This window comes from Hyperolius riggenbachi, chromosome 1, assembly GCF_040937935.1.
Source record: "Hyperolius riggenbachi isolate aHypRig1 chromosome 1, aHypRig1.pri, whole genome shotgun sequence".
NCBI lineage: Eukaryota > Metazoa > Chordata > Amphibia > Anura > Hyperoliidae > Hyperolius > Hyperolius riggenbachi.
In genome coordinates, this window is record NC_090646.1 from 467,876,579 (window position 1) to 467,898,414 (window position 21,836).

The 21,836-nt window shown below is 42.9% G+C and overlaps 1 protein-coding gene across 1 annotated transcript in view; it reads right to left on the bottom strand.

The window, feature by feature from the left end:
• The window catches only part of TPCN1 (two pore segment channel 1), a 79,880-nt gene that overhangs the window by 24,625 nt on the left and 33,419 nt on the right, over positions 1–21,836 (bottom strand). The window contains exons 5-16 of the mRNA XM_068239879.1: positions 17,900–18,013; positions 17,667–17,797; positions 15,366–15,454; positions 14,357–14,391; positions 10,734–10,792; positions 10,551–10,650; positions 9,025–9,141; positions 7,101–7,225; positions 6,861–6,909; positions 4,623–4,686; positions 2,776–2,820; positions 92–148 (exon numbers count right to left, since the gene is read on the bottom strand). Of these exons, the coding sequence (XP_068095980.1) occupies positions 92–148; positions 2,776–2,820; positions 4,623–4,686; positions 6,861–6,909; positions 7,101–7,225; positions 9,025–9,141; positions 10,551–10,650; positions 10,734–10,792; positions 14,357–14,391; positions 15,366–15,454; positions 17,667–17,797; positions 17,900–18,013 (985 nt within the window). The remainder of the gene's footprint in view (positions 1–91; positions 149–2,775; positions 2,821–4,622; positions 4,687–6,860; positions 6,910–7,100; positions 7,226–9,024; positions 9,142–10,550; positions 10,651–10,733; positions 10,793–14,356; positions 14,392–15,365; positions 15,455–17,666; positions 17,798–17,899; positions 18,014–21,836) is intronic.

Genomic DNA, 21,836 nt, shown 5'->3' on the forward strand with positions numbered 1-21,836 from the left:
GCTACATATATGATCCATCCAAATAGCGCAACAAAATTAAAAGAATTTTTATTCTGTGAAGACAGGTACCTGAAGAATATTTTAAACCTACCTTTTACCATGAAAGTTTCAATTAAAATCCACACTCCATTTATGGCAACTACAACATCTGAAGAGAGAAGATAAACAGAGAGTGATAATGTGATAATGCATGACAGGCATCTTAAAGAGGAACTCCAGTGAAAATAATGTAATAAAAAAGAGCTCAATTTTTACAATAATAATGTATAAATGATTTAGTCAGTGTTTGCTCATTGTAAAATATTCCCCCCCCCTAATTTACATTATGACATTTATCACATGGTGACATTTTTACTGCTGGCAAGGAAATGCTGCTTGCTTTTTTAGCAGTTGTAAACCGCTGTTATTTCCTACAATGCAACAAAGCTCTCACAGGTGATATCAGTAACTCAGTGCTGTGAGGCACTGACATCATTTGTGGGAGGGGTTTCACCACAGAATCAGCCATACAGAGCCCCCTGATGATCCATCTGAGAAAAGGAATAGATTTCTCATGTAAAAGGGGGTATCAGCTACTCATTGGGATGAAGTTCAATTCTTGGTTACGGTTTCTCTTTAAGATGCGTACACACCTTTCACTGATGTTGCCCGTCGGAGATCAGGACACCATCCCCTTGGGCAACATTGCTGGGCTGGCCTGTACAGAGGTGTAAAAACAACTTAATCCACTGCATGGTAATGTTCTACATTTTTAACAGTCCACTAGTTCACTTTCATACAAGTTCAATATACACCAACAGCGCTTCCACTATTTGGATAAACAGATGACAATCTCAACTACGCTGCATGCAGCCCTTATGCTGGGAATCTATATTCGGCAAATAGATGGCTCAACAGATAATTTCCGACAAGTTCGATATGATGTTAATCGTTTTTCTGATCAATTTTCTCATAGAAGTGAATGGAAATCAATCAGAAAAACGATCGGAAAATCTATTGGAGACTAAATCTGGTGTATTCCAGCATTAGTCACCATCAGTCCGTCACCAACATATAAACAGACCGAACTCACCAGATAGACAGACTCTTATTACAGGACAGGAGTCCACCAAAGCCTTGAGTGACTATGGCACCCCTCCTACCTCTCTGGCTCCTCCATCTCTCAGCTCATGCAGTATAACCCAGCACCAGGCAAACTATGGGCCATGGGCTGCATCCGTGCTGTTCATCTGGCCCGCCGATAGGTGGCCAGATTCCTCACTCGATTAGCGTGGGTTAATACTTAAGCCTCGTTCACATCATACACGCTTCCATGCAGATATGGAAGCGCGTATGTTGTGCTGAAACGCAGGAACGGCAGAAGGGCATAGACTGCCCTTCCGTTCATATCTACTGCGCTGCGCAGCAGTACGATGCGCTGGGAAGCGCTTGCGTACTGCTGCCTGCATTTTGCCCACACCGCAGAGCTGATCCCATCACTGTCAATGGATGGAATCAGCAGTGCAGATGGCGTGCGATCGGATGCGCTGCGTTCCGATCGCACAGCTATCTGCGTTGGCTAGATGTGAACGAGCCCTTAATTATCTGATTTTGAACCCGAGCTTCGGCTCGGATTCCCTTTAAGCCATGTACACAGGCCAGAGGCAGCCAATAACGAACACCTCTGCTGAGAATCTAGCGTGGGTACGAGCAATCTACCTGATGCATCAACTCAGCCAAGCACTGGCTGAGGACACTGTTCTCCCAACTCCGTGATGTTCCTTGTGCACCATTTCATTGGACCTCCTCCCCCAAGCCCAGCAACAGAACGTGTCCCTAGCAATGCATCTGTACAGTTTCGGCCTGGCACTGCCACCAGAGGGATTGAGTCCTGATCTGTCTATGCGCTGTCAGATGTCCCTGAGTATTGCACACTAATACACATCACTGAATGTGCCAAAGTGATCAGGTCCTGAGTCTTAATGAAAAGGTTGCAGCCAACACCACAGGTAATCAGCAGTGCAGGAAGTGAACAAGGCTTACCAATGAGCTTCAACACAGATATAAACAAGCTCAGCAACTGAGAGCCATCACCTACATGCCTGAACTGAAGCTTTAAGGTAAGCCATGAGCAGGCTAACTGTGTTTTGTTATACAAATAATCTATTCTAACTGAAAATTCAACTGGGAGAATTGAGAGAATGAACATTGCACTATATTGCATCATTTGTTCTTGATCAGATTAGCTGATAATCGTTCTGCTATGGCTGTCAATCGAGCTTCTATCAGTCATGATTCTTATTGATTAACATGTTGCAGAGACACCCGCAAATATAGTACTAGATTCTCTGCCAAGATGGCCCTGACCGGCCCCGCTGCCAAGTTCTGTGTAGCTAGTGTACGAGGCTTTAGCCTCCCTCCTATTCCCCAGCAGATCATAAATCCAATTATGCACTAAACTGAGAATACTGCCAGCAAAATAAATGCATAAGAATTCACTCAGCACTACTTGTCATAGTAGTACATTGATAGCCATACTAAATAACCCATATAGGGCCTGATGCAGGAAATGTGCACAGACATCGAACGACAATATTACCCTTACTAACAGCACCGTCTATCACATATCATGCTAATGGCATAATTTGCGGTACACAATTTGGGTGTTAGTGGGAGTAATATTGTTGTGCGATGTCTGTGCATGCCAATATTAATGTGGTTTCCTGCATCAAACCCATAGCCAGTCATTATGCAAAAACATAAAAATATATGGTACAAAAGCAAATGTATACTCACATACAGCATACTGGAATGCTCTTGAATTTGCCAACACATTAATACCTGTATGAGAAACAAAACAAGACACTAACTGTACTTCTGTGACATCACATGACATTGTGTAATGACATATATAATTTGATGTCCCCCTCCCCCCATCACTCTACAGAGTTTTACCTAAAAATCGCCTGTACAATCTATGTAGAAGACCAGACTGGATGTACGATAACTTGTATATATTGTTCAGGTTGTCTCTTAGGCCCAGTTTAAACTTGCGTTAAAAAACGGTCTGTTCCCAGATCAGAACGGATACTGTACAAAGGGAACGGATTTGAACGGATCCATTGTTAACCTATGGAACCGTTCACAGGCGTCCGTTTGAACAGATCCGTTCTGCACGATCCACAGAACTGACTGCAAGTTTCCACCTGCTGCTTTTCCCGGACCGCTGAGCCCAGCGGATAGGAAATGAAAGATGCAGCACTGCATTGGGGGCAATGAGAGAACGGACCGTTTCTTCACACTAGTGAAGTTAAGGGCAAAATCCACAGTGGGTGGGGGTCTGTGCAAACGCGAATCGGGCCGTACCTGAGGGGGCGGGTGGGTGAGGGAGGGTTAAAACTTACCCAGGTTTCTTCCAGGCTCCTATCTTCTTCCGCCTTAAATCCAGTAGGAGGAAGCGTGGTCACATGACACGATATGGGACGCAATACAAGGCGGAAGAAGACGGAAGCCTGGAAGAAACCCTCCCTACCACCTGACTGCAGTGAAGAAGACGGAAGCCTGGGTAAGTTTTAACCCTCCCTCATCCGCCCGGCTGCTGTGGCAATGGAGTGAAAAAGGATCTGATCAACCGGTGATCATATCGGTATCGGAACCAAGCCTTATGGATCCGGTGCAGCGGAAACCGGATCAATTTTCCTGGATCCGTTTAGCTGAAATCCCCAATGTGAACCGGGCCTTATACTATAGATAAGTATAATAAGAGTGGAAAATCTAAGGTTCTTGCCAAAGTCATACAAACACTGGTTATACTTGAAAGCTCAACTTATTTTAAGTTTGGATATTATTAAAAGAAGTTAGACACACCTTGGAGGCATCTGTTGCTGTCCCCAGCTGACCTCATTACGGTTTACTTTATGGGTACCTAGATTTCCTTTAGATGGGGGTTTATAACAATTGTGGATTTTAATTGTTATTTAGTAGACAACTTCGGCAGCACTTTACATGTTCACGTCACTAACTGTCCCTCAGAGGAGCTCACAATCTAATTCCTACCATATTCATATGTCCATTGTCGCCAATTTTTGGGAGGTAAGCCGTTTAACTTATCTGTATATTTTTGATATGTGGAAGGGAGCCGGAGTGCCGGAGGAAAAGCCACAGAGACACGGGGAGAACATACAGATAGTGCCCTGGCTGGGATTCCAACAGAGGACCCAGCGGTGCAAGGAGAGTGTGCCATCCACTGCGCTACCATGCTGCCCATAAGCTTCAACTTTCTTATGTACAGACAGGCTAACCTTAAAATTAGTAGCTAGGGGGAGAATTAGGTGTTATAAATAGACATGACGGTTAAGGGTTACCAATACAAATGCCGCACCGCCCTTTGCGCTCCCGCAGCCTGGAGCATTCTGCGCCTGTGCTGTAGTACTGAGCAGGTGCAGAAACCTCCTGGGCATGGGAGCGCGACAGAGGCATGAGTATGGCCAAGCCACACATGCGATGAAGACCTTGACTTGCAGTAACTGACCTTATTACCAGGAGAACAGAGGGAAAAGAGCGTGACGACAGCGAGGGACTCCAAGCAAGTATAAATTGGCCCACACACGCCATCTCAGGTACACTTTCACAAAGCTATTCACCTTTAAATATAATGAGCGCTGTAGGAGGAAGGTCATCAAACCAGTGTTCACGAATACGCTGTACCTGCAAAGAACAAAACTAATTCTAATACATCAATGGACAACAACCTGCGGTAGACACCTGGAACATAATGCTTTATAGGTCACATTTATGCAAAACTAAAGCAAACCTAAACTGAAGATAAACAATTGTATCCATCTTCCTACTCCTAAATAGGACCTTTCTTTTTGTGTTTAAAAGCTAAAAAAGCAGGGTTCAAGGTTTTTATTGTCTCAGCTGAATGGAACAGTCTTCTAGAATTCCAGAGCCACAATCTATAAATGATTGACTTTTTTTTTTTTAATAGATTCCCTGCTCTCAGAAATTGTTCTCTGCCAGGCCTGTAATTTGTTATCAGTAAGCGTTATGCTATAGTCCAACTAGACAGAAACGGTCATTTGCATACCTGAATTGATAATCATTACAAAAAGGAACAGAGCCTATATATACTGTATGTATGCTTAGCACTGTACATACACATGATTATACCACGTCACATATAAGTTTAGATACCCTTTAAAGCAAACCTGTAAGATTAAAAAAAAGAAGAAAACTACATACTTGCCTTAAGCCAAGTACCCACGTCGTGATTTTCCTGCTGATCAGTGATATTTTGAGCGTTGAGCGGTCGTCTCCGCCATATTGCAATGTGGGTACAGACGCACTACCACACGACGTCGCTTAGCATCGCAGTAACAACAGTTATGGCGGATCGGATTACTAAGATCCTCAACAACTCCTGCGCAAAGTACCGCGATCGTTTGAAGTCTCGTTCACTCCTGTTGTGTAGCGCCGCGTGACGTCTTGCGCACCCGCCGACAGGAAGAGGCGTCGCTGACTCATCAAGGGGACGTCGCAGGACCCTTCAGGCAGTGAGTATGCAGATTAAGAGGAGGGAAGATGCTGGTTGGTCCAGATCCCAATGATGCTGGCCAGGACCCTCTTCTTGTTTGTGGCAGAGCTCCCCTCGTGTACGAGCATGGCTGTACTCCGCATGTGTGAGTAAGCCTATGCTTGTACACGGAGCACGGCCGCACCTGCGCAGTAGCACTGTGCAGGCACAGCTGTACTAGCACATATGCAGTGTGGCTCTGCCCATACACAGAAGGAAGCATGGCCACAAGAACACATCTGGCAAGTTCTTGTTAGATATGTTCAGAAGGTCCCTGCACAGCAACGGTGGACTCGTGGATGGATCAGGAAGCTTTTGGACTATCCTAGTCTTTCCTCCATTTAGGTAAATATGTAACTTTTTGTTATTTGCTTTTTAAAGCATGGATTTACCGTAAATCAGGTAGACTATATAAATAACTCAGCAGTACAGCTGACAGAATGATATTTGATTTTCTGGGACTGAGCAGTATGGTTTAGATTTAATCCACTACCAATTACAAGAACTATAAACAGCACAATGGAATGCAACTTTTAACCTAATGTCCAAAACTGAAACGTCTAGGAATGTCTTGTATAGAGCTAACTTGTAAAAGGCAAGTTAAAACCAGATTATGTTTTTGTCAATTTAGCATAGATGTTTTTGTCAAATTAGTTACAACCTAAACTCGCCTTATAATTTTTTATATAAGACCGCATTTTAAATGTCAACTAAATGTTTTTCGGAATATTTTGAGCCTTCTATCTGCACAGTATCACCTTGTTTATCACAGGCATGCTTCTGTCCTGAATAAAAGACGTCAGGTTTGTTAAAACTCGATTTTTCAGTTGCAGAACTGCAGAGAGGAAGAGAATGAGTGGTATTCTCTGCAGTGTCATAAATCTCACAGCATACATCTTGGTAGGCAATATCTAGGCAACATGATCGTATGATCAGGAGCCCAACCATGGGAATTTTAGATTTTTTTTTTCACCACAACTGATAAGGGAATTGACTGTGGGGAAAAAGAAGCTGGGTAACCATTAGTGCGGCTGCCTGATGTGACATACATAAAGCTCCGACCTTAGGTTTGGCTACACTTGAAAACTATTATTTCAGATTTTTAACTCTGCATGGATTTCTAATTCTAAACACAAATGTTATGTTCTCAGTAGAAATGAATACACTTATGTGGTCACACACAGTCACTCACTCTGTATACGATACATAAATGAGTAGCATTTGGCAGGCAATCTTCAACCGCTAATCGCAGCATCTATGATTAAAAGACATTACACTAAAATACAAGACTAGAACGTGCACCTACCTTCCAATTTAAATCTACCACATCATAGAAAGGATAGAAGTCTTTTAACCTGCAAAACACATGCTGCATGAAACAAACCCAAGAACATACATCTAAAACAAAACTGTGACATACACAATTATAGGTTTGAGGATATATATCAGGATAGCAATATGTGACATCACAAAGCAATGAAAGTTGACGTAATTTGAATATCAACACTTTCTCACTGGCCAAACCACAGTCTGCTCATAAGGTTACCGGAGATTGTCTGCGTTGCTCTTCTTCAAGGCCCTGAAGCACAGGAATCGATCACGAGTGGACATTCGGGGCTTATAGTACCTCATCATGCCATCAAAGTGACGGAATGAGATTCCAGGGGGCCCCTACAAAAGCATGTATTATAACAAATGAAGATTGATTCCATAATTATCATACAGGAAAAAGTACATTAGTAAGTACCTAAAGGCATGAACTCATTATTTGCACCTATCGGTCTATGAAGAAGCCTAATGCCTGGTACACACCCTACAGTTTCCTGTCACATAGATAGGTCAAATAGATTATTTTCGACAGGTCCGATCTGCTTTCTGATCAATTTTGTATAGTGATTGGAAAAAAAAATCGATCAGAAAAAAAAATCGGAAATCAGATAGGACCTGTCAGAAATTATCTATTCAACCTGACGGGAAAATTGCATGGTGTGTTCCAGGCATTATAGGAACCTGTTGGAAATGCAGCAAAGGAGCAGCTAGTGCTGATTTCCGATCCCGTGTTGAACTATTTCCAACATTAGCACTTTCCAATACAGGCCCAATGTCAGACACAGTCTACACAGGAAAAATGACTCCTGGTAGGTGGGCTATAGCTGGATATAATTCACCACAGCGCCAGCCTCTTTAGATCAAAGTGTTGGAGTAAGTCCAACACTTTGATCGCCGCCAGCCCCATCCACTACTGTTGTGTCATGTATTGAGAATATTACATAGGTGCATTGAGGCTGCCCACAGCTTGTGCTGCTGTCATGTTGTTCCGTGCTTCCCCTTTGATAATGCTACCGCACATGAACAGCTAGGAGACCTATCCAGCAAGCACACAGTCCAGTTGTGCAATTTTACCATTTATCTAGAGTTCATTTCTTACATATACACAGAGGAAGCAGAATTATGTGACATTGCACCACATCTAGTCCAGCACATCATCAGGCTATGTGGATCAAAGTATCAGTATATCCTTCGGTACCATTTCGGACAGTTAGGGTCCTTTTACACTTAATCAGTTGCTCTCAGTTATAACTGAAAGAAAACTGATTTTCAAAGTAAAGCCCATGGTTTCCTATGGTACCTTTCATACTTAAAGGGAAGGTTCAGGGACAATAAAAAAAAAAAAAAAAAAAATCCAAATCCACTTACCTGGGGCTTCCTCCAGCCCGTGGCAGGCAGGAGGTGCCCTCGGGGGCAGAACTACTCAGCCTGCGCAGTACAGCCCGGAGGACGTCCGATGACGTCAGCGCGCCGGCGTGAAATGCATAATGGAGCGCAGAAGAAGCCCGACCTGGCCGCCGGCCTGGCCAGGTCGGGTCGGCCACCGGGAGCCTGCGGAGCGGCGCCGAGGGCACCTCCTGCCTGCCACAGGCTGGAGTTAGCCCCAGGTAAGTGGATTTGTATTTTTTTTTTTTTTTAATTGTCCCTGAATCTTCCCTTTAACGCGTTTTAACTGAAATCTTCTTCCCAATGCAATGCTATGGAAAAAAACGCTTACCAACGCGCACTAAAGCATACCAACTGATTAAGTGTAAACAGGGTCTTACGATTATGCATGCGCAATGGGGGACAGATATAAATGTATGTCTGGCCAGACATACACCACAAACAGCTTGCCCTTGGGTGTGTAGCAAGTGCCAACTTGACAGCATTTTCAAGCTACTCCAATACATTATTAACCCTAGGTTAATCTGGAGATGTCGGTTAGTGCCACAGACATGACATAGTGTAGAAATCTGGTTATATGACAATGGTTTTTATGCCTCACATTTAATCACACAGCAATTTTCCACTCAATGTATTGGCTGGGTAACTAAATGTGCAGGTTTTCATAGAGTAATGATTAATGAATACGGTACATTCTCATTGGCAAAGGTCATAACATAGCACTGCTACAGCTTTCATAAGTCTGTTTGTTATACCTGGGGGTTCACCAGTAGCTGGTAACTGTGCTGAGTAGCTGTGCGCTTGTGCAAAAGTAAAGACTTGAACTTCTTTTTCTCAATGTCATTGAATGTATCGAACACGACTGCCAAAAGCTGAGGATGACAAAATGAAAATGTGAGCAAACTGCTACCAATAACTTCTCACATACATGGAACAGATATGTTGTGGGCTCTCCAAAACTCACACTGGATGTCACACATACACTAAGGAAGTCCACGTGATGCTGTGAGGAAATAATGTCATCACGTAGCACAACACTGCTTAATATGGTTTAGGAATTAAAAACAGTAACTGTTGAATATAGTGTTTTTGTACCAAATACAGTCACTAGGAATAGAATCTGCAACGGCATTAATTTGCCTACAGCGGCATGCTATCCCATAATGCTCAGCATGACGTATGACTTGAAGTCAGCTGGCCAATAGAGATACAGTTTTCTGCGGTGACTGCGTTTCGTGAACCCACGTTCTCATCGAGATATACATTTAAAACAAACCTGCACAAAAGCTTCTTTCACTACTAATTGTTAAAACAGTTTGCTTCACTAAATTTCATCTCTGTCATGATCTACCTATCTAAACAGCAATGTTTCACTAATGCACACTGCAATCTACCCTAGTTGTCCCAAGCTCTAGAATGTATTGTCTGTGTGTCGTGGAGGCTGCCATCTTGCAGTCTGCAAATTAGGAAAATGACATCACTTGTATCTAAGAAAGTGACTTCAGGTTCATCAGTGAAAGTTTTCAGGGCTGTGGAGTCGGAGTTGGAGTCGAGGAGTCGGAGCAATTTTGGGCATCCGGAGTTGGAGTCGGAGTCATTGATTTCACAAACTGAGGAGTCGGAGTCGGATGATTTTTGTACAAAATCCACAGTCCTGTTAAGTATTAGACTAAGGAGTCGGAGTCGAGGAGTCGGAGTCAGGGCTATTTTGGGTACCCGGAGTTGGAGTCGTGGTTTCATAAACTGAGGAGTCGGAAGATTTTTGTACGACTCCACAGCCCTGGAAAGTTTCTCAAATACAAGTTATGATAATCAGCCACACATCTCCCTTAGTCAGGGGAAAAGGGAGAGTGTGAGTAGCACAGACAGCATTCCTCCTTCCAGTCAAGACAGCAGAAGGCAGGTCCTCTGCAATGACATAGTGGGCCGCCTCTAATAGACAAGAAAGCCCAGAGGTATCAGCATGAAGTCATTACTAGAACTTCCACCATTTAAATGAGGAAAACATAGGTGGGTCGCTGAGGAGGGAGGGTAGATGCCCAAAATAGGTTTAGTCAGGGGGTTGGGAGGGAGTGGGCCAAAGATACACACAGGCTTTACGATGTTCAGCACTGTTATCAGAACAGGCAGAAACACAATGGACTCTGGCATATCCTTTAATAGTCCTACTCTGAGGTGGGCACAAAACCAAAGGACTCACAAATGAAAAAAAATATTACTTAGCTGTAACAGAAACAAAACAAGTACTGGGTTTGAAGGAAACTATGAGATTTTTGCTCACCAAATTCATGATGAAATACAGCTCAATTGACAAGTAGACAATGAAAAAGATGCAGGACCATCGGTTGCGTGAATATGCTGGCATCATAACATCTGGAAAGCTACAACACAGAAGGTACATTGTTATCAGTGTGCGCTGCAATACTATGAGGTAACTACAGAAAGAGGAGTCTGGGATGCTTACTTAGCGGTTGTCAGGAGTACAAATAGGCTGACAAGACTGTTCTCCAGCGTGCTGAAAAACTGAAAGCAAATGGGACATTAATGGGAATGTTGCAAACATCGACACTGCTCTGGAATTTCATCAATTTTAGGTAAACACAAAAAGAAAAACAAATTAAATGTTCCTTATTCCAACCCCTGTAGAAATACAGCTTTACCCCTCTACTCCTTTATAGCCCTAGGCCAGGCTAAATCACTTTATTTGCTTTGGTAGCCTCTATCCTCCTATGTGGAGTGTACTGTTAGCCATGCATTATACAATTTTTTGCCCAATTAGACAAAATTAATTTGTAGTAGATTTTTGTGTTTGCAATCGTCAACACAATTGAAATACTGAACCGCAATGTTGGTTCTCAGTCAATGTCCATCGCAGTACAACATATAGTTGTATGGCCAGCTTAAAATGAACTGAACGCCATTTTTAGCACGCAGGGCATATCCGTGGCACATTAAAAATCCATGCTAACAATGTGGTTCTTTGCTTAAAAAAAAAAAAATTAAATCTATTCTACCTCTTCTTTTTACATTTAAAATGTTTGTTCCAGGCTTTTATTGTCCTATTTCCACTGGCCTGTCTTCTAAGACCATAAAGAACTGGCAGAAATGCTGTAATTAGCAGTAGCAATAGGCAAACAAAAGGACAATGTACTTCAAAAAGGTTTAGACAGTCACTCACACTTAATTAAATTCACACCTTCCCCTGGATAAATAAGGGCAGAGAGAAGGGGGGGGGGGGGGGACGGCAGCTCCTACAGCTATTAGAAGCCAGGACAAACTGCAGAAAAAGAAAGCTGATTGGATCCCTTTAAAGTGGACCTGAACTCTTGCCCAGGTCAGAAGGAAAACAGAGAAAGGCACCCTGTATGTATTTAGAGAGTTTAGCCTGTTTAATTCCCCCTCATTTGTGTCTAATCACAACTTGCAATTTGATCTCCTTCCTGTGTCACATGACTGCCACGGCAGATAAGCTCCTTTGAAAGCACTGGATGTTAACAATATGTCTGCTTCCATGAATCAGGAAGTAGAAACAGTGCATATTTATTTTAGGAATTGTATCAGTTGTAACAAAGAAATATTTTTCTTTAAAGGTTATTATGCTGTTGTGTATCTTTTAAAACAGAGAGAAAGTTCTGAGTTCATGTCCGCTTTAAGTCAAGCTGTGCTATGACCTCAATTCCCACCTCCCTATGATGCCTGCCTACCTGTTCATTCAGCTCTAATATATATATATAATATATATATATATATATATATATATATATATATATATATATATATATATATATCTCTACCTAGCACTCTAAATTACACAATGCAAGCAGACCACCTCGTAATGGTAGTGCTCATCACTGCTCACCACCACAGTGCTCACCAGTGCAAATAACCAAGTGATCTCAAATGGCAAGAAAGATATATGTGTGGAGAAAAGTACTTAAAGAGAAACTCCAACCAAAAATTGAACTTTATCCCAATCAGTAGCTGATACCCCCTTTTACATGAGAATTCTATTCCTTTTCACAAACAGACCATCAGGGGGCGCTTTATGGCTGATATTGTGGTGAAACCCCTCCCACAAGAAACTCTGAGAATGTACTCTTGACAGTTTCCTGTCTGTGAACCCTGTTGTATTGTGGGAAATAGCTGTTTACAGCTGTTTCCAACTGCCAAAAAAGCATGCAGCAGCTACATCACCTGCCAACAGTTCCACACAGCTTTCCTCACTGCGCTGTGTTGGCTTTTCCGTCAGCGATCAGACCGCAGAACAATAGAGAGCAATAATGAAAGAGGCATGAAGCCTTCCAGCCTGGAGGAGGGGAATTACAAGTGATTCTAGCAGCATACCAACTCTGCCTAATCACATTACAGGGAAGAGGACTTGCTGAGCACCAGCACAAGGTGATCCACCTCACACCCCCTGCTATGTACAGCGCTGTGCCCTGCAGCAATCTGCCCGCTATCATACAGCTTGTCTATAAAAGGGTCTCACCCCTAATCACAGCCCACCAGGGGAGAGCTTACCTAAGCGGGGATCAGCGGCTGCTGTCTATGGAGCGGAGATCAACTGCATTCAGTGTGCAGTACAGCCCCTCTATTCACATCTTACACAGACAAGTGCTGTGACTTCGGGACGGGCTACAATACTGCGCAGTGAGCAAAGCTGAATGGAACGGAGCAGCTGATCTGTGGTGAATCAGCTGCTCAAGAAGCACAGTGCACTAGTTTCCAGCCTGTCTAACTGCTGAGCCCGTTCTGCTAGACGGGATAATACACAAGTACCCTACAGACATTGGGCGACAGTGATCCACCTGTTGGATCACCGGAGGAGAGACCCCATAATGTTGGGGGCAGCTGTAGGCACTTCAGAGATTTTTGGGCCAAGACAAATCACAATTATTTTGGCTGAAGAAAACTGCATATCTGGGAAGGACTGATCTGCCAGCACAGCCTGCAGTTTCATCCTGGTCCTGCTTGTCCTGTCCACATTCTGTTCCCAGCTGATCCAGTAAGTAGTCAGCGTTCTAGGTCATGTCCTGCCCTCTCCACACTGCAAAGTCTGCCATCCTGTTCTTTATGTCACCGATTGAAAAAAACCCAGATGGCCGCAATCAGGTGCTCACTAGCAGCATAGTCCACTGACACTGAAGTCCTGGCTTATTTCAGCAACCTAACACTAAATAGCATTCTACATGCAATACAACAGCATGGCTTTATAACAGAAGAATCTCGGTGATAAACTTGGCCTGCATGCAAACCAGCCCTGTCACTAAATGACAACATCTGGTGCATTATGAAATGAAAAACATGACAAAGGAGAACCCAGAGCAGATGCAATTCTTTATCAGTCAAGAATGGGACAACATTTCCCTTTCAAAACTGCAACTGGTTTCCTGACTACCAAAACATTCACAGAAAGTCGTTAAAAGTGGAAATAATGCAACACAATGGTCAACATGCCCCGTCCCAAGTTTTCAGAAAAAAATTCTGCTGACGTCATATTTAAAATGAGAATTTAGTTTGGGAAAAAAACATTTGCCATGTTGTCTTTGTACTACTTTCAGTTAAATATGGGGCTTAAAGTGTACCTGAAATGGCAAAATCAAACCATTTTATAATCACCCGAGGCTTCCTCCAGCTCCATGAGCACCGACGCGTCCCTCGCCGTCCTCCCGAGTGCCTTCGTTTTCCCGCAATCAGCCCCAGTAATCTGGCTTAGTCGCGCCTGTCAGCTCTTCTGCGCATGCGCTGCCCCTTCGGCTTATAACAGAGGCACACGGGAGGAGGACGGTGGGGCTGGAGGAAGCCCCGGGTGAGTATAAAATATTTTGATTTCGCCATCTCAGGTTTTCTTTAAATAATTTCCAAATGATAACATTCTGGTTTACATTTTACATACTGACATAGATATTATGTTATATAGCTAGATTGTATAAAAAAAAAAAAAAAAAAAACATACGTCCAAGTCCAATGAGAAAAGAAAATCCCCAAAAGGTTGGAGGAAAAATGAGCAAAGAGAGTGTTAGAACACTCCTTTTCTATGTAAATTAACATACATTAAAGAATATTCTTAATCTGGTTATATCTTACCGGATCAGATGGGTTGGAAGAAAATAGGTAAAATCCTATAAAAGCCAAGAAAGGATATTAATCAGGAATTTCTGACAGGTAGTATACAGTCTCATCTTGTCCAGAGATCTCCCAGCTTGTTGGGCAACAGACAAAGAGCAAGCAGAGGTTGAACAAATTGCTACACAGCCAACTGAGCCCCTGTAGCCCTGAACTCCCTCAACACAGTAATTTTGATTTTTTAACACACAGAAAAATGCAAAAACAACTGACTGACTTGAATCATATGTGTGGCCATGCACTTTTGTGGTATTCTGCAAAAAGGTGCACGATTGTGCCAAATGTGTTCTTTGCCATAGTAATTGCTTTCTGTCAACTCACAAATTCCTCAAACAAAATAAACAGTTCCAAAGTAACACTCCTCTATGGAGGCAAAATTAATATCTTGTTATTGTATGGAAAACAAAAATAAACTAGTAAGTACTTAATGGACTTCTCTTAAAGAGAAACTCCGACCAAGAATTGAACTTTATCCCAATCAGGAGCTGATACCCCCTTTTACATGTGAAATCTATTCCTTTTCACAAACAGACCATCAGGGGCGCTGTATGCTTGATATTGTGGTGAAACCCCTCCCACAAGAAACTCGTACTGCTGGCAGTTTCCTGTCTGTGAACCTTGCTGCATTGTGGGAAATAGCTGTTGACAGCTGTTTCCAACTGCTAAAACATGCAGCAGCTACATCACCTGCCAACAGTAAAAATGTCACCATGTAATAAATGTCAGAATGTAAATCAGGGATTTAAAATAAAAAACACTTTTTTATTTCCTCTTTAAAATAGGTTGTGCGCTCCAATGATGGACAGTAATTGTGCTTTGTACAGCTCTGTGGAAAATATCATATGAATGAATGAATACAAAAACAAGAGCTCTTCTAGTCTAAATATCTTTCCTGTCATCTTTAGTAAAGTCATACAAAAAAAGATGTTATTTTGCTTTCTAGCATAAATTGATCTTTTTCACTGCTTACCAAGAATAGCAAAAATGACCATGAAAAATAAAAGCAGAAGAAGGATGTCAATAAATGGTGGAAGTGACTGGAAAATCTGTCGCAAGTTCCTGTAAGATAAAAACAAGAACTTCACTTTTCAAGCACAGGTTGCTGCTGGATACTGAATAAACAATTATACAAATCTATGAATAACACTTAAGGCTCATACACACATCAGACTATAGTCTTTGGAAAATGAAAGATCACAGACCAATCCTACCACCCTTCATGTAGTATGAGAGCCATACTCTACACAGTCTTTTCTATGGAGCTGAACTCCACATCAGAAAAAAATCTTTGCAAGATGCTGCACACACAGATGCTGTACAGACACAAAAGATCAGTATCTGCAAAAAATCTGTTCCTGCCAAAAATCCATTCCTGCAAATTGCAATGATAGTCTATAAGATCTGCAGATCATCATACACACATGATTTAACTGACATTCATCTACAGATCAAGCAATCATCTGCAGATCTGAAAATCCATCCTGGTGGATCTGATCTGCAGATGAATGTCAGTTAAATCATGTGTGTATGATGATCTGCAGATCTCATAGACTATCATTGCAATTTGCAGGAATGGATTTTTGGCAGGAACAGATTTTTTGCAGATACTGATCTTTTGAATGTTTACAGCATCTTTGTGTGCAGCATCTTGCAAAGATTTTTTTCTGATGGGGAGTTCAGCTCCATAGAAAAAACTGTGAAGGTATGGCTCTCATACTACATGGAAGGGGGTAAAATTGGTCTGTGATCTTTCATTTTCAAAAGACTATGGTCTGATGTGTGTATGTGGCCTTATACAAATCTACTATGCCATAGTAACTATGGTACCATGTAAATCAGCTTGGATTAATCCTGGGCACCATAATTTAACTTCCTTGCCGCTAATCGCGGCTTGTACTATTGCTACCTGTGGTGGCACTATTTTTATAGTCGTTCGTCCTGCGCCATTTTTATCTGCTCCCAGATTAAGGACTGCAGGCCACTAAAAAAAAAAAAAAAAAAAAAAAAAAAAAAAAAAAAAAAAATCACAAATGTCAGGATTTCTGGAGATTCTTAAATGATTTAAAAAATTAATGCTAGTGATTTGTACAGTGATTGCGACTTCCTTTTCTTTTTTGTGGTTCTGAGGAGTGAACACACTGCAAAATCACTTTGTGCAGCAACTGAAAAGCGATTGTGCAGCGATGCTACGCCTTGTATTGAAGCACAAATTGCTCTAAAAATGCTGCAGGACCTGCGCTTGTATTTGGGGAAATCACAATCTCTCGTGTGGAATACCCTCCATCAACTTTCATAAGCCCAACACTTTTGGAATGATGGGGACCCCGTGTGGTCCCAAAACGATTTTTGGCTTTAACAGCTGATGAATAAATTGACATTGCTGTGGACAGTTTGCACATATTTCAAGGGGCAACAAAGTGTACAATTTAAAATACATGTAAACAGACAAAGAAGAAGTGCATTTTTCCCATATTAAAATGAGACAAATTACTTTTCTACTATGTTGCTGTCACTTACAGTAGGTTGTAGAAATCTGACAGAACCGAGAGGTTTTATGCTGGGAATACACGGTACGTTTTTACTGTGTAATTGAGCCGCACGATAGATTACGGCGCATCCCCGCGGCCGCCCGGATCGATTCCCACTTGTCCCCGCGGGCGGCTTCTTATCTTCCGCTCGTTTATTATTTTGTTCTGCCCGCCAGTATCGAGCGTGAAATTGATCCGGCGGGGTATTTGACGCGTTGGAAATTATCAATCGAGCCATCAGCGGCTCGATTGATAAGACAAATCTAACGTGTATTCCCAGCATAAGACCAGCTTATCTTCTCATGGGGGGTTCTCAAGATTTACTTTATTTTCCAAAGCACTTAGTAAATGGCGGTTGCTCCATCCAACTGCCAAAAAACTGCAGCGAGCAGGGAGGCTGGCTAGGATATTTGTATAAATCCTTTTCAGGGAATGTCTTTATAAAGAAAAAGGCCATGCTGAGAATCCTCCATGAGAAGATGGGCTAATCCAAAACCTGTCAGTAATATCAGATTTGTACTACCTACTGTAAATGAGAGCAACATAGGAGAAAAGTAATTTATGTCTCATTTTACTCTGGATAAAATGTACTTCTTATTTGTATATGTGTACATGTACTTTAAATTTTACACTTTTGCCATAGTGCCCCTTTAACTGTTACAATAATAAAATAAACTTCAAATATCATACAACATAATATATTAAGGTGCCCACAGTTACTATGTGACATGAAGAACTCTCACCTTCTGACAGCTCCACAGTATCTGCAGTCCACCAAGAAAATAGGCCGTAGGGCTCTCGTTACACGCACATGGGAAGTCTGTCTAATCAGCACCACAATAGCTTCCACAAACTGGACTAGCAAGACGCAACTCTGAAGAGAAATACAGATGCAAAAACATGGAAGTTGGTAATCCAGTGTGAATGTTCAACGATACCATGGTTCGTATACCAGAAACTAACACTGACTACTGACCTTTAGCATTGTCCTGCGATGCCTCAGGAAAGTACGAAACCCAAGCCATCTCATCTTCAATCCAAGCTCAAACACTACAAAGGCCAAGATAAGCAATTCAAGTGTGGCATGGATCTGCAATATGGCCAAGGGAGAAACACATAAAAAAGACAAAGCAACACAGGCAATATTGATTTTACACATCTAGATTAGTCATTCTTTTAAGTTGGGGGCTAATCACATGCAACTGAGGGACAGAATATACCGTAATTGATCACAGAGCCACTAGTTATTACATGGCCTATGTTCTACAAACAGTGCAGGCCAAGGCAATGCCACTCAGTTTATGATTACACGGACTCCAACTCCTCTAATTTGTATATAATAATCTTGTTATTTTAAAGTATGTAACAAAAGGTATATCACTGCCAAAGTTTCGAATTTTAAAGCTATATTAAAAGTGAACCCGAGGTGAAAATAAATAATAGTATTTATCATCCTACTCATAAAAATGACGTAAGTATCCCAGGGTTTTCTTTTATATTTAAACATATACAAAGTAGGCTGTTTAACGGTCTCTAATCAGTGGCAGCCTATTAGGAACCCAGAGTTAGAAAAAGGTCAGTAGTTCATGTATTTTATCTCTGCCTGCTCTCAGTTGCATTCTGCCAGGAAAATATTTATGGCTGTAATTTGCTTATTAGTGATGTATACTATATTCCCGACAAAGACAAGACAGAAGCTGTCACTTCCATGCCTATAAATCAACTTTCATGCAGCAAAATGAAACAAGTAAAACAGCCTGGTTATTAATATGTTTTGTAAAACAAACAAACAAACACAGAACATTTATATCGCGCTTTTCTCCTGGCGGACTCAAAGCGCCAGAGCTGCAGCCACTAGGACGCGCTCTATAGGCAGTAGCAGTGTTAGGGAGTCTTGCCCAAGGTCTCCTATTGAATAGGTGCTGGCTTACTGAACAGGCAGAGCCGAGATTCGAATCCTGGTCTCCCGTGTCAGAGGCAGAGCCCTTAACCATTACACTATCCAGCCACCTGTACATACACATGACTATCTCATCATGTCACCTCGGTTACACTTTAAGACTGCATCTGCTTTTAGGAACAAAAAGCTCCTGGCCAGGAAGCTGACCCTGTAACTTACTGTAAGCCATCCCAGTCTGTCATTGCCAACATTAATGCCTCCAGCATCTTGTTTGTATAATAAGCTTCACTGGAGCCCTATGTCAGCCGGTTTCCAGCGTGTAGCCCTGCCACCATGCAGAAAAAGGCCTCTACCTTTTCTACATATCTGATATAGAAAAGGCCAGGGGCATTTCCTGCAGGGTGGCAGATCTGTGCATAGGAACCCAGCTGATACAGGGTTCCAGGGAATCTTCTTAAACAGAAACAAAAGAACATCGATCGGGCCATAGGCAATCTAATTGTGGGTGCATCTAAGAGTGATGTGCAGGTACATGCACAATCTAAACCAGGTTTATGGGTGACAGACAATACCACTCTGTTCGGTGTGAACAACATTCTCAGTACATTCGCAACCGGTCTGCGGGGAGTGCATACATAGAGTGCCGCCCCCTCCTCCATAGCTCCCTCTGGTGGTCAGTGCCCCCCGTAAACATCACTACAATCAGCAGCAATCGTAGTGATCATGTGATCAGTAGACAATCGCCATGGCTCCTGATCTGTGTAGGAAGATTTCAGCTGTCAAATGACAGCTGCATCTCTTCCGTCGGATGCACGTGATCGAGGCAGAATTGCGAAAATCGGGTGGCGTAGATTCTACGCCGCATCAGAGTTAGGGAGTCGCAAGAGTGTCATAGAATCTTACTTACGTGGTCCTGAGCTGGTTAGGGATCATTAAAGAGTACCTCCAGTATAAAAAAAAAAGACAGACCCTGTCAAATCAAGCTCTGTCTTAAAGGGAAGGTTCAGGGAGGGTGGAGGAAAAATAAAAATCAATTTCCACTTACCTGGGGTTTCCTCCAGCCCGTGGCAGGCAGGAGGTGCCCTCGCCGCCGCTCCGCAGGCTCCCGGTGGTCTCCGGTGGCCGACCCGACCTGGCCAGGCCGGCTGCCAGGTCAGGATCTTCTGCGCTCCAAGTCCTGGTACTTCTGCGTCCCACGCCGGCGCTCTGACGTCATCGGACGTCCGCTGTGCTGTACTGCGCATGCGCAGAACTACTGCGCATGCGCAGTACTGCCCGGCGGACGTCCGATGACGTCAGAGCGCCGGCGTGGGACGCAGAAGTACCAGGACTTGGAGCGCAGAAGAGCCCGACCTGGCAGCCGGCCTGGCCAGGTCGGGTCGGCCACCGGGAGCCTGCGGAGCGGCGGCGAGGGCACCTCCTGCCTGCCACGGGCTGGAGGAAGCCCCAGGTAAGTGGAAATTGATTTTTATTTTTCCTCCACCCTCCCTGAACCTTTCCTTTAATGATGCAACAATTTGGGGGGGGGGGGGGGGGGGGGGGGTCTCATGGGTCACTTACCTGACTGGCCATAATTCATTCAGTCAGGTGAGCACTCGGGCCTCTCGGCAATGCGGACTTGGCAGTTTTTCTTTCAAAGCTCTGCTGAGGCTCTGGCCACGCCATTTGCAACCTGCCCCCAGGTCAGCAGCTGCGGCCTAAGTGGTGGGTGCCGCTGAGGGCAAGTCATGGCAATGCAGGCAGAGGGTTCTGGAGAGCATAGAAAGACCTCAGAAACATGGCTGAGACTGTATTGCCGAGGAGGATATATCAGTAATACATGGGATGCAAATAATTCTGACTCACTTGCACATGTAATGCAGCTTGGAACTTGGCCAATCAAATGCATTTCCTGACATTTTTCATTGGCCCAATTTTAAGCTGCATACTGTTTGCGATAAACCTGCATGCAAGTCAGAATTATTTGCATATCATTGACCATCTCTAATCACCCACTACTAAGGTGGGCTAGGAAGTGTTGTCCCTAGGTGGGGTCCAAAATTTCCATCTGCAGCCCCGGCATACCCAGATGTCATGATAATAATAATAGTATGAGTAACTAGCAAGAAAATTCTTGGCTTGTGCTGATCCTGAAAGCGAATACAGCAAGCTGCCTCACCAGACAGGGGTCCCAAGTGGAACTCAAAGGTATTATGCAATTGATAACTTGAAAGCTGAATTCATAAACTCCTATTTTTAGCCAGTGTAATATAAAGACAGATCAGCATGTACCGGTACGTGAGTGTACTAATACTAGAGCATATTCAGCTGGTGTGCAGTACTGGGACACATACAAGGCACTGTTAGAACACAAAACAGGGAAGCAGGTGTAGATAAATTGTGCCTCTAGAATTTCTGACTACACAAGAATCTAGTAAGTATGTGAAAGTATGTGTGTGAATTCAGCAAAAGGGTGTGGCTGTATAGCACTAACTCCAGGCCAAACTGTTATAATGCAGTCAATCTCCTCAGAGACATGCGAGCTATGTCCAATAATACCGTGTAACATAATTACGTATTTTGTAATTCATATACATTATTTCTCAGTGCTGCTTTCTGTGTTATTTTCCTACTAGCATTTAAGTGATCCCGGGGTGACGTGATGAGATAGACATGTGAATGTACAGTGCCTAGCACACAAATAATTAGGTGTTCCTTTTCTGCCTGAAAGAGTTAAAAGATCTGAGATGAAAAACTAACTATAACAAGTAACTTGTCTATATATCTTATCTGAAGTTTAGATAGTTTACACAGCAAATCTAGCTGCAAACAGCTTTAATAGAATATGATTATTTCTTCCTGTGATACAATGAGAGCAGCCATGTTGTTTGTAAACATTACACAGAGGCAGGCTTATCTGCATCTTGAGCAACAACAAAAAAACTACCCCCCCCCCCACTTCCTCCTCCCCTCTGCCTCTGAAATCTTTGGCTAGTAATACCTCCCCTTCCTCCTGCCCAGACTGAGCTCCCAT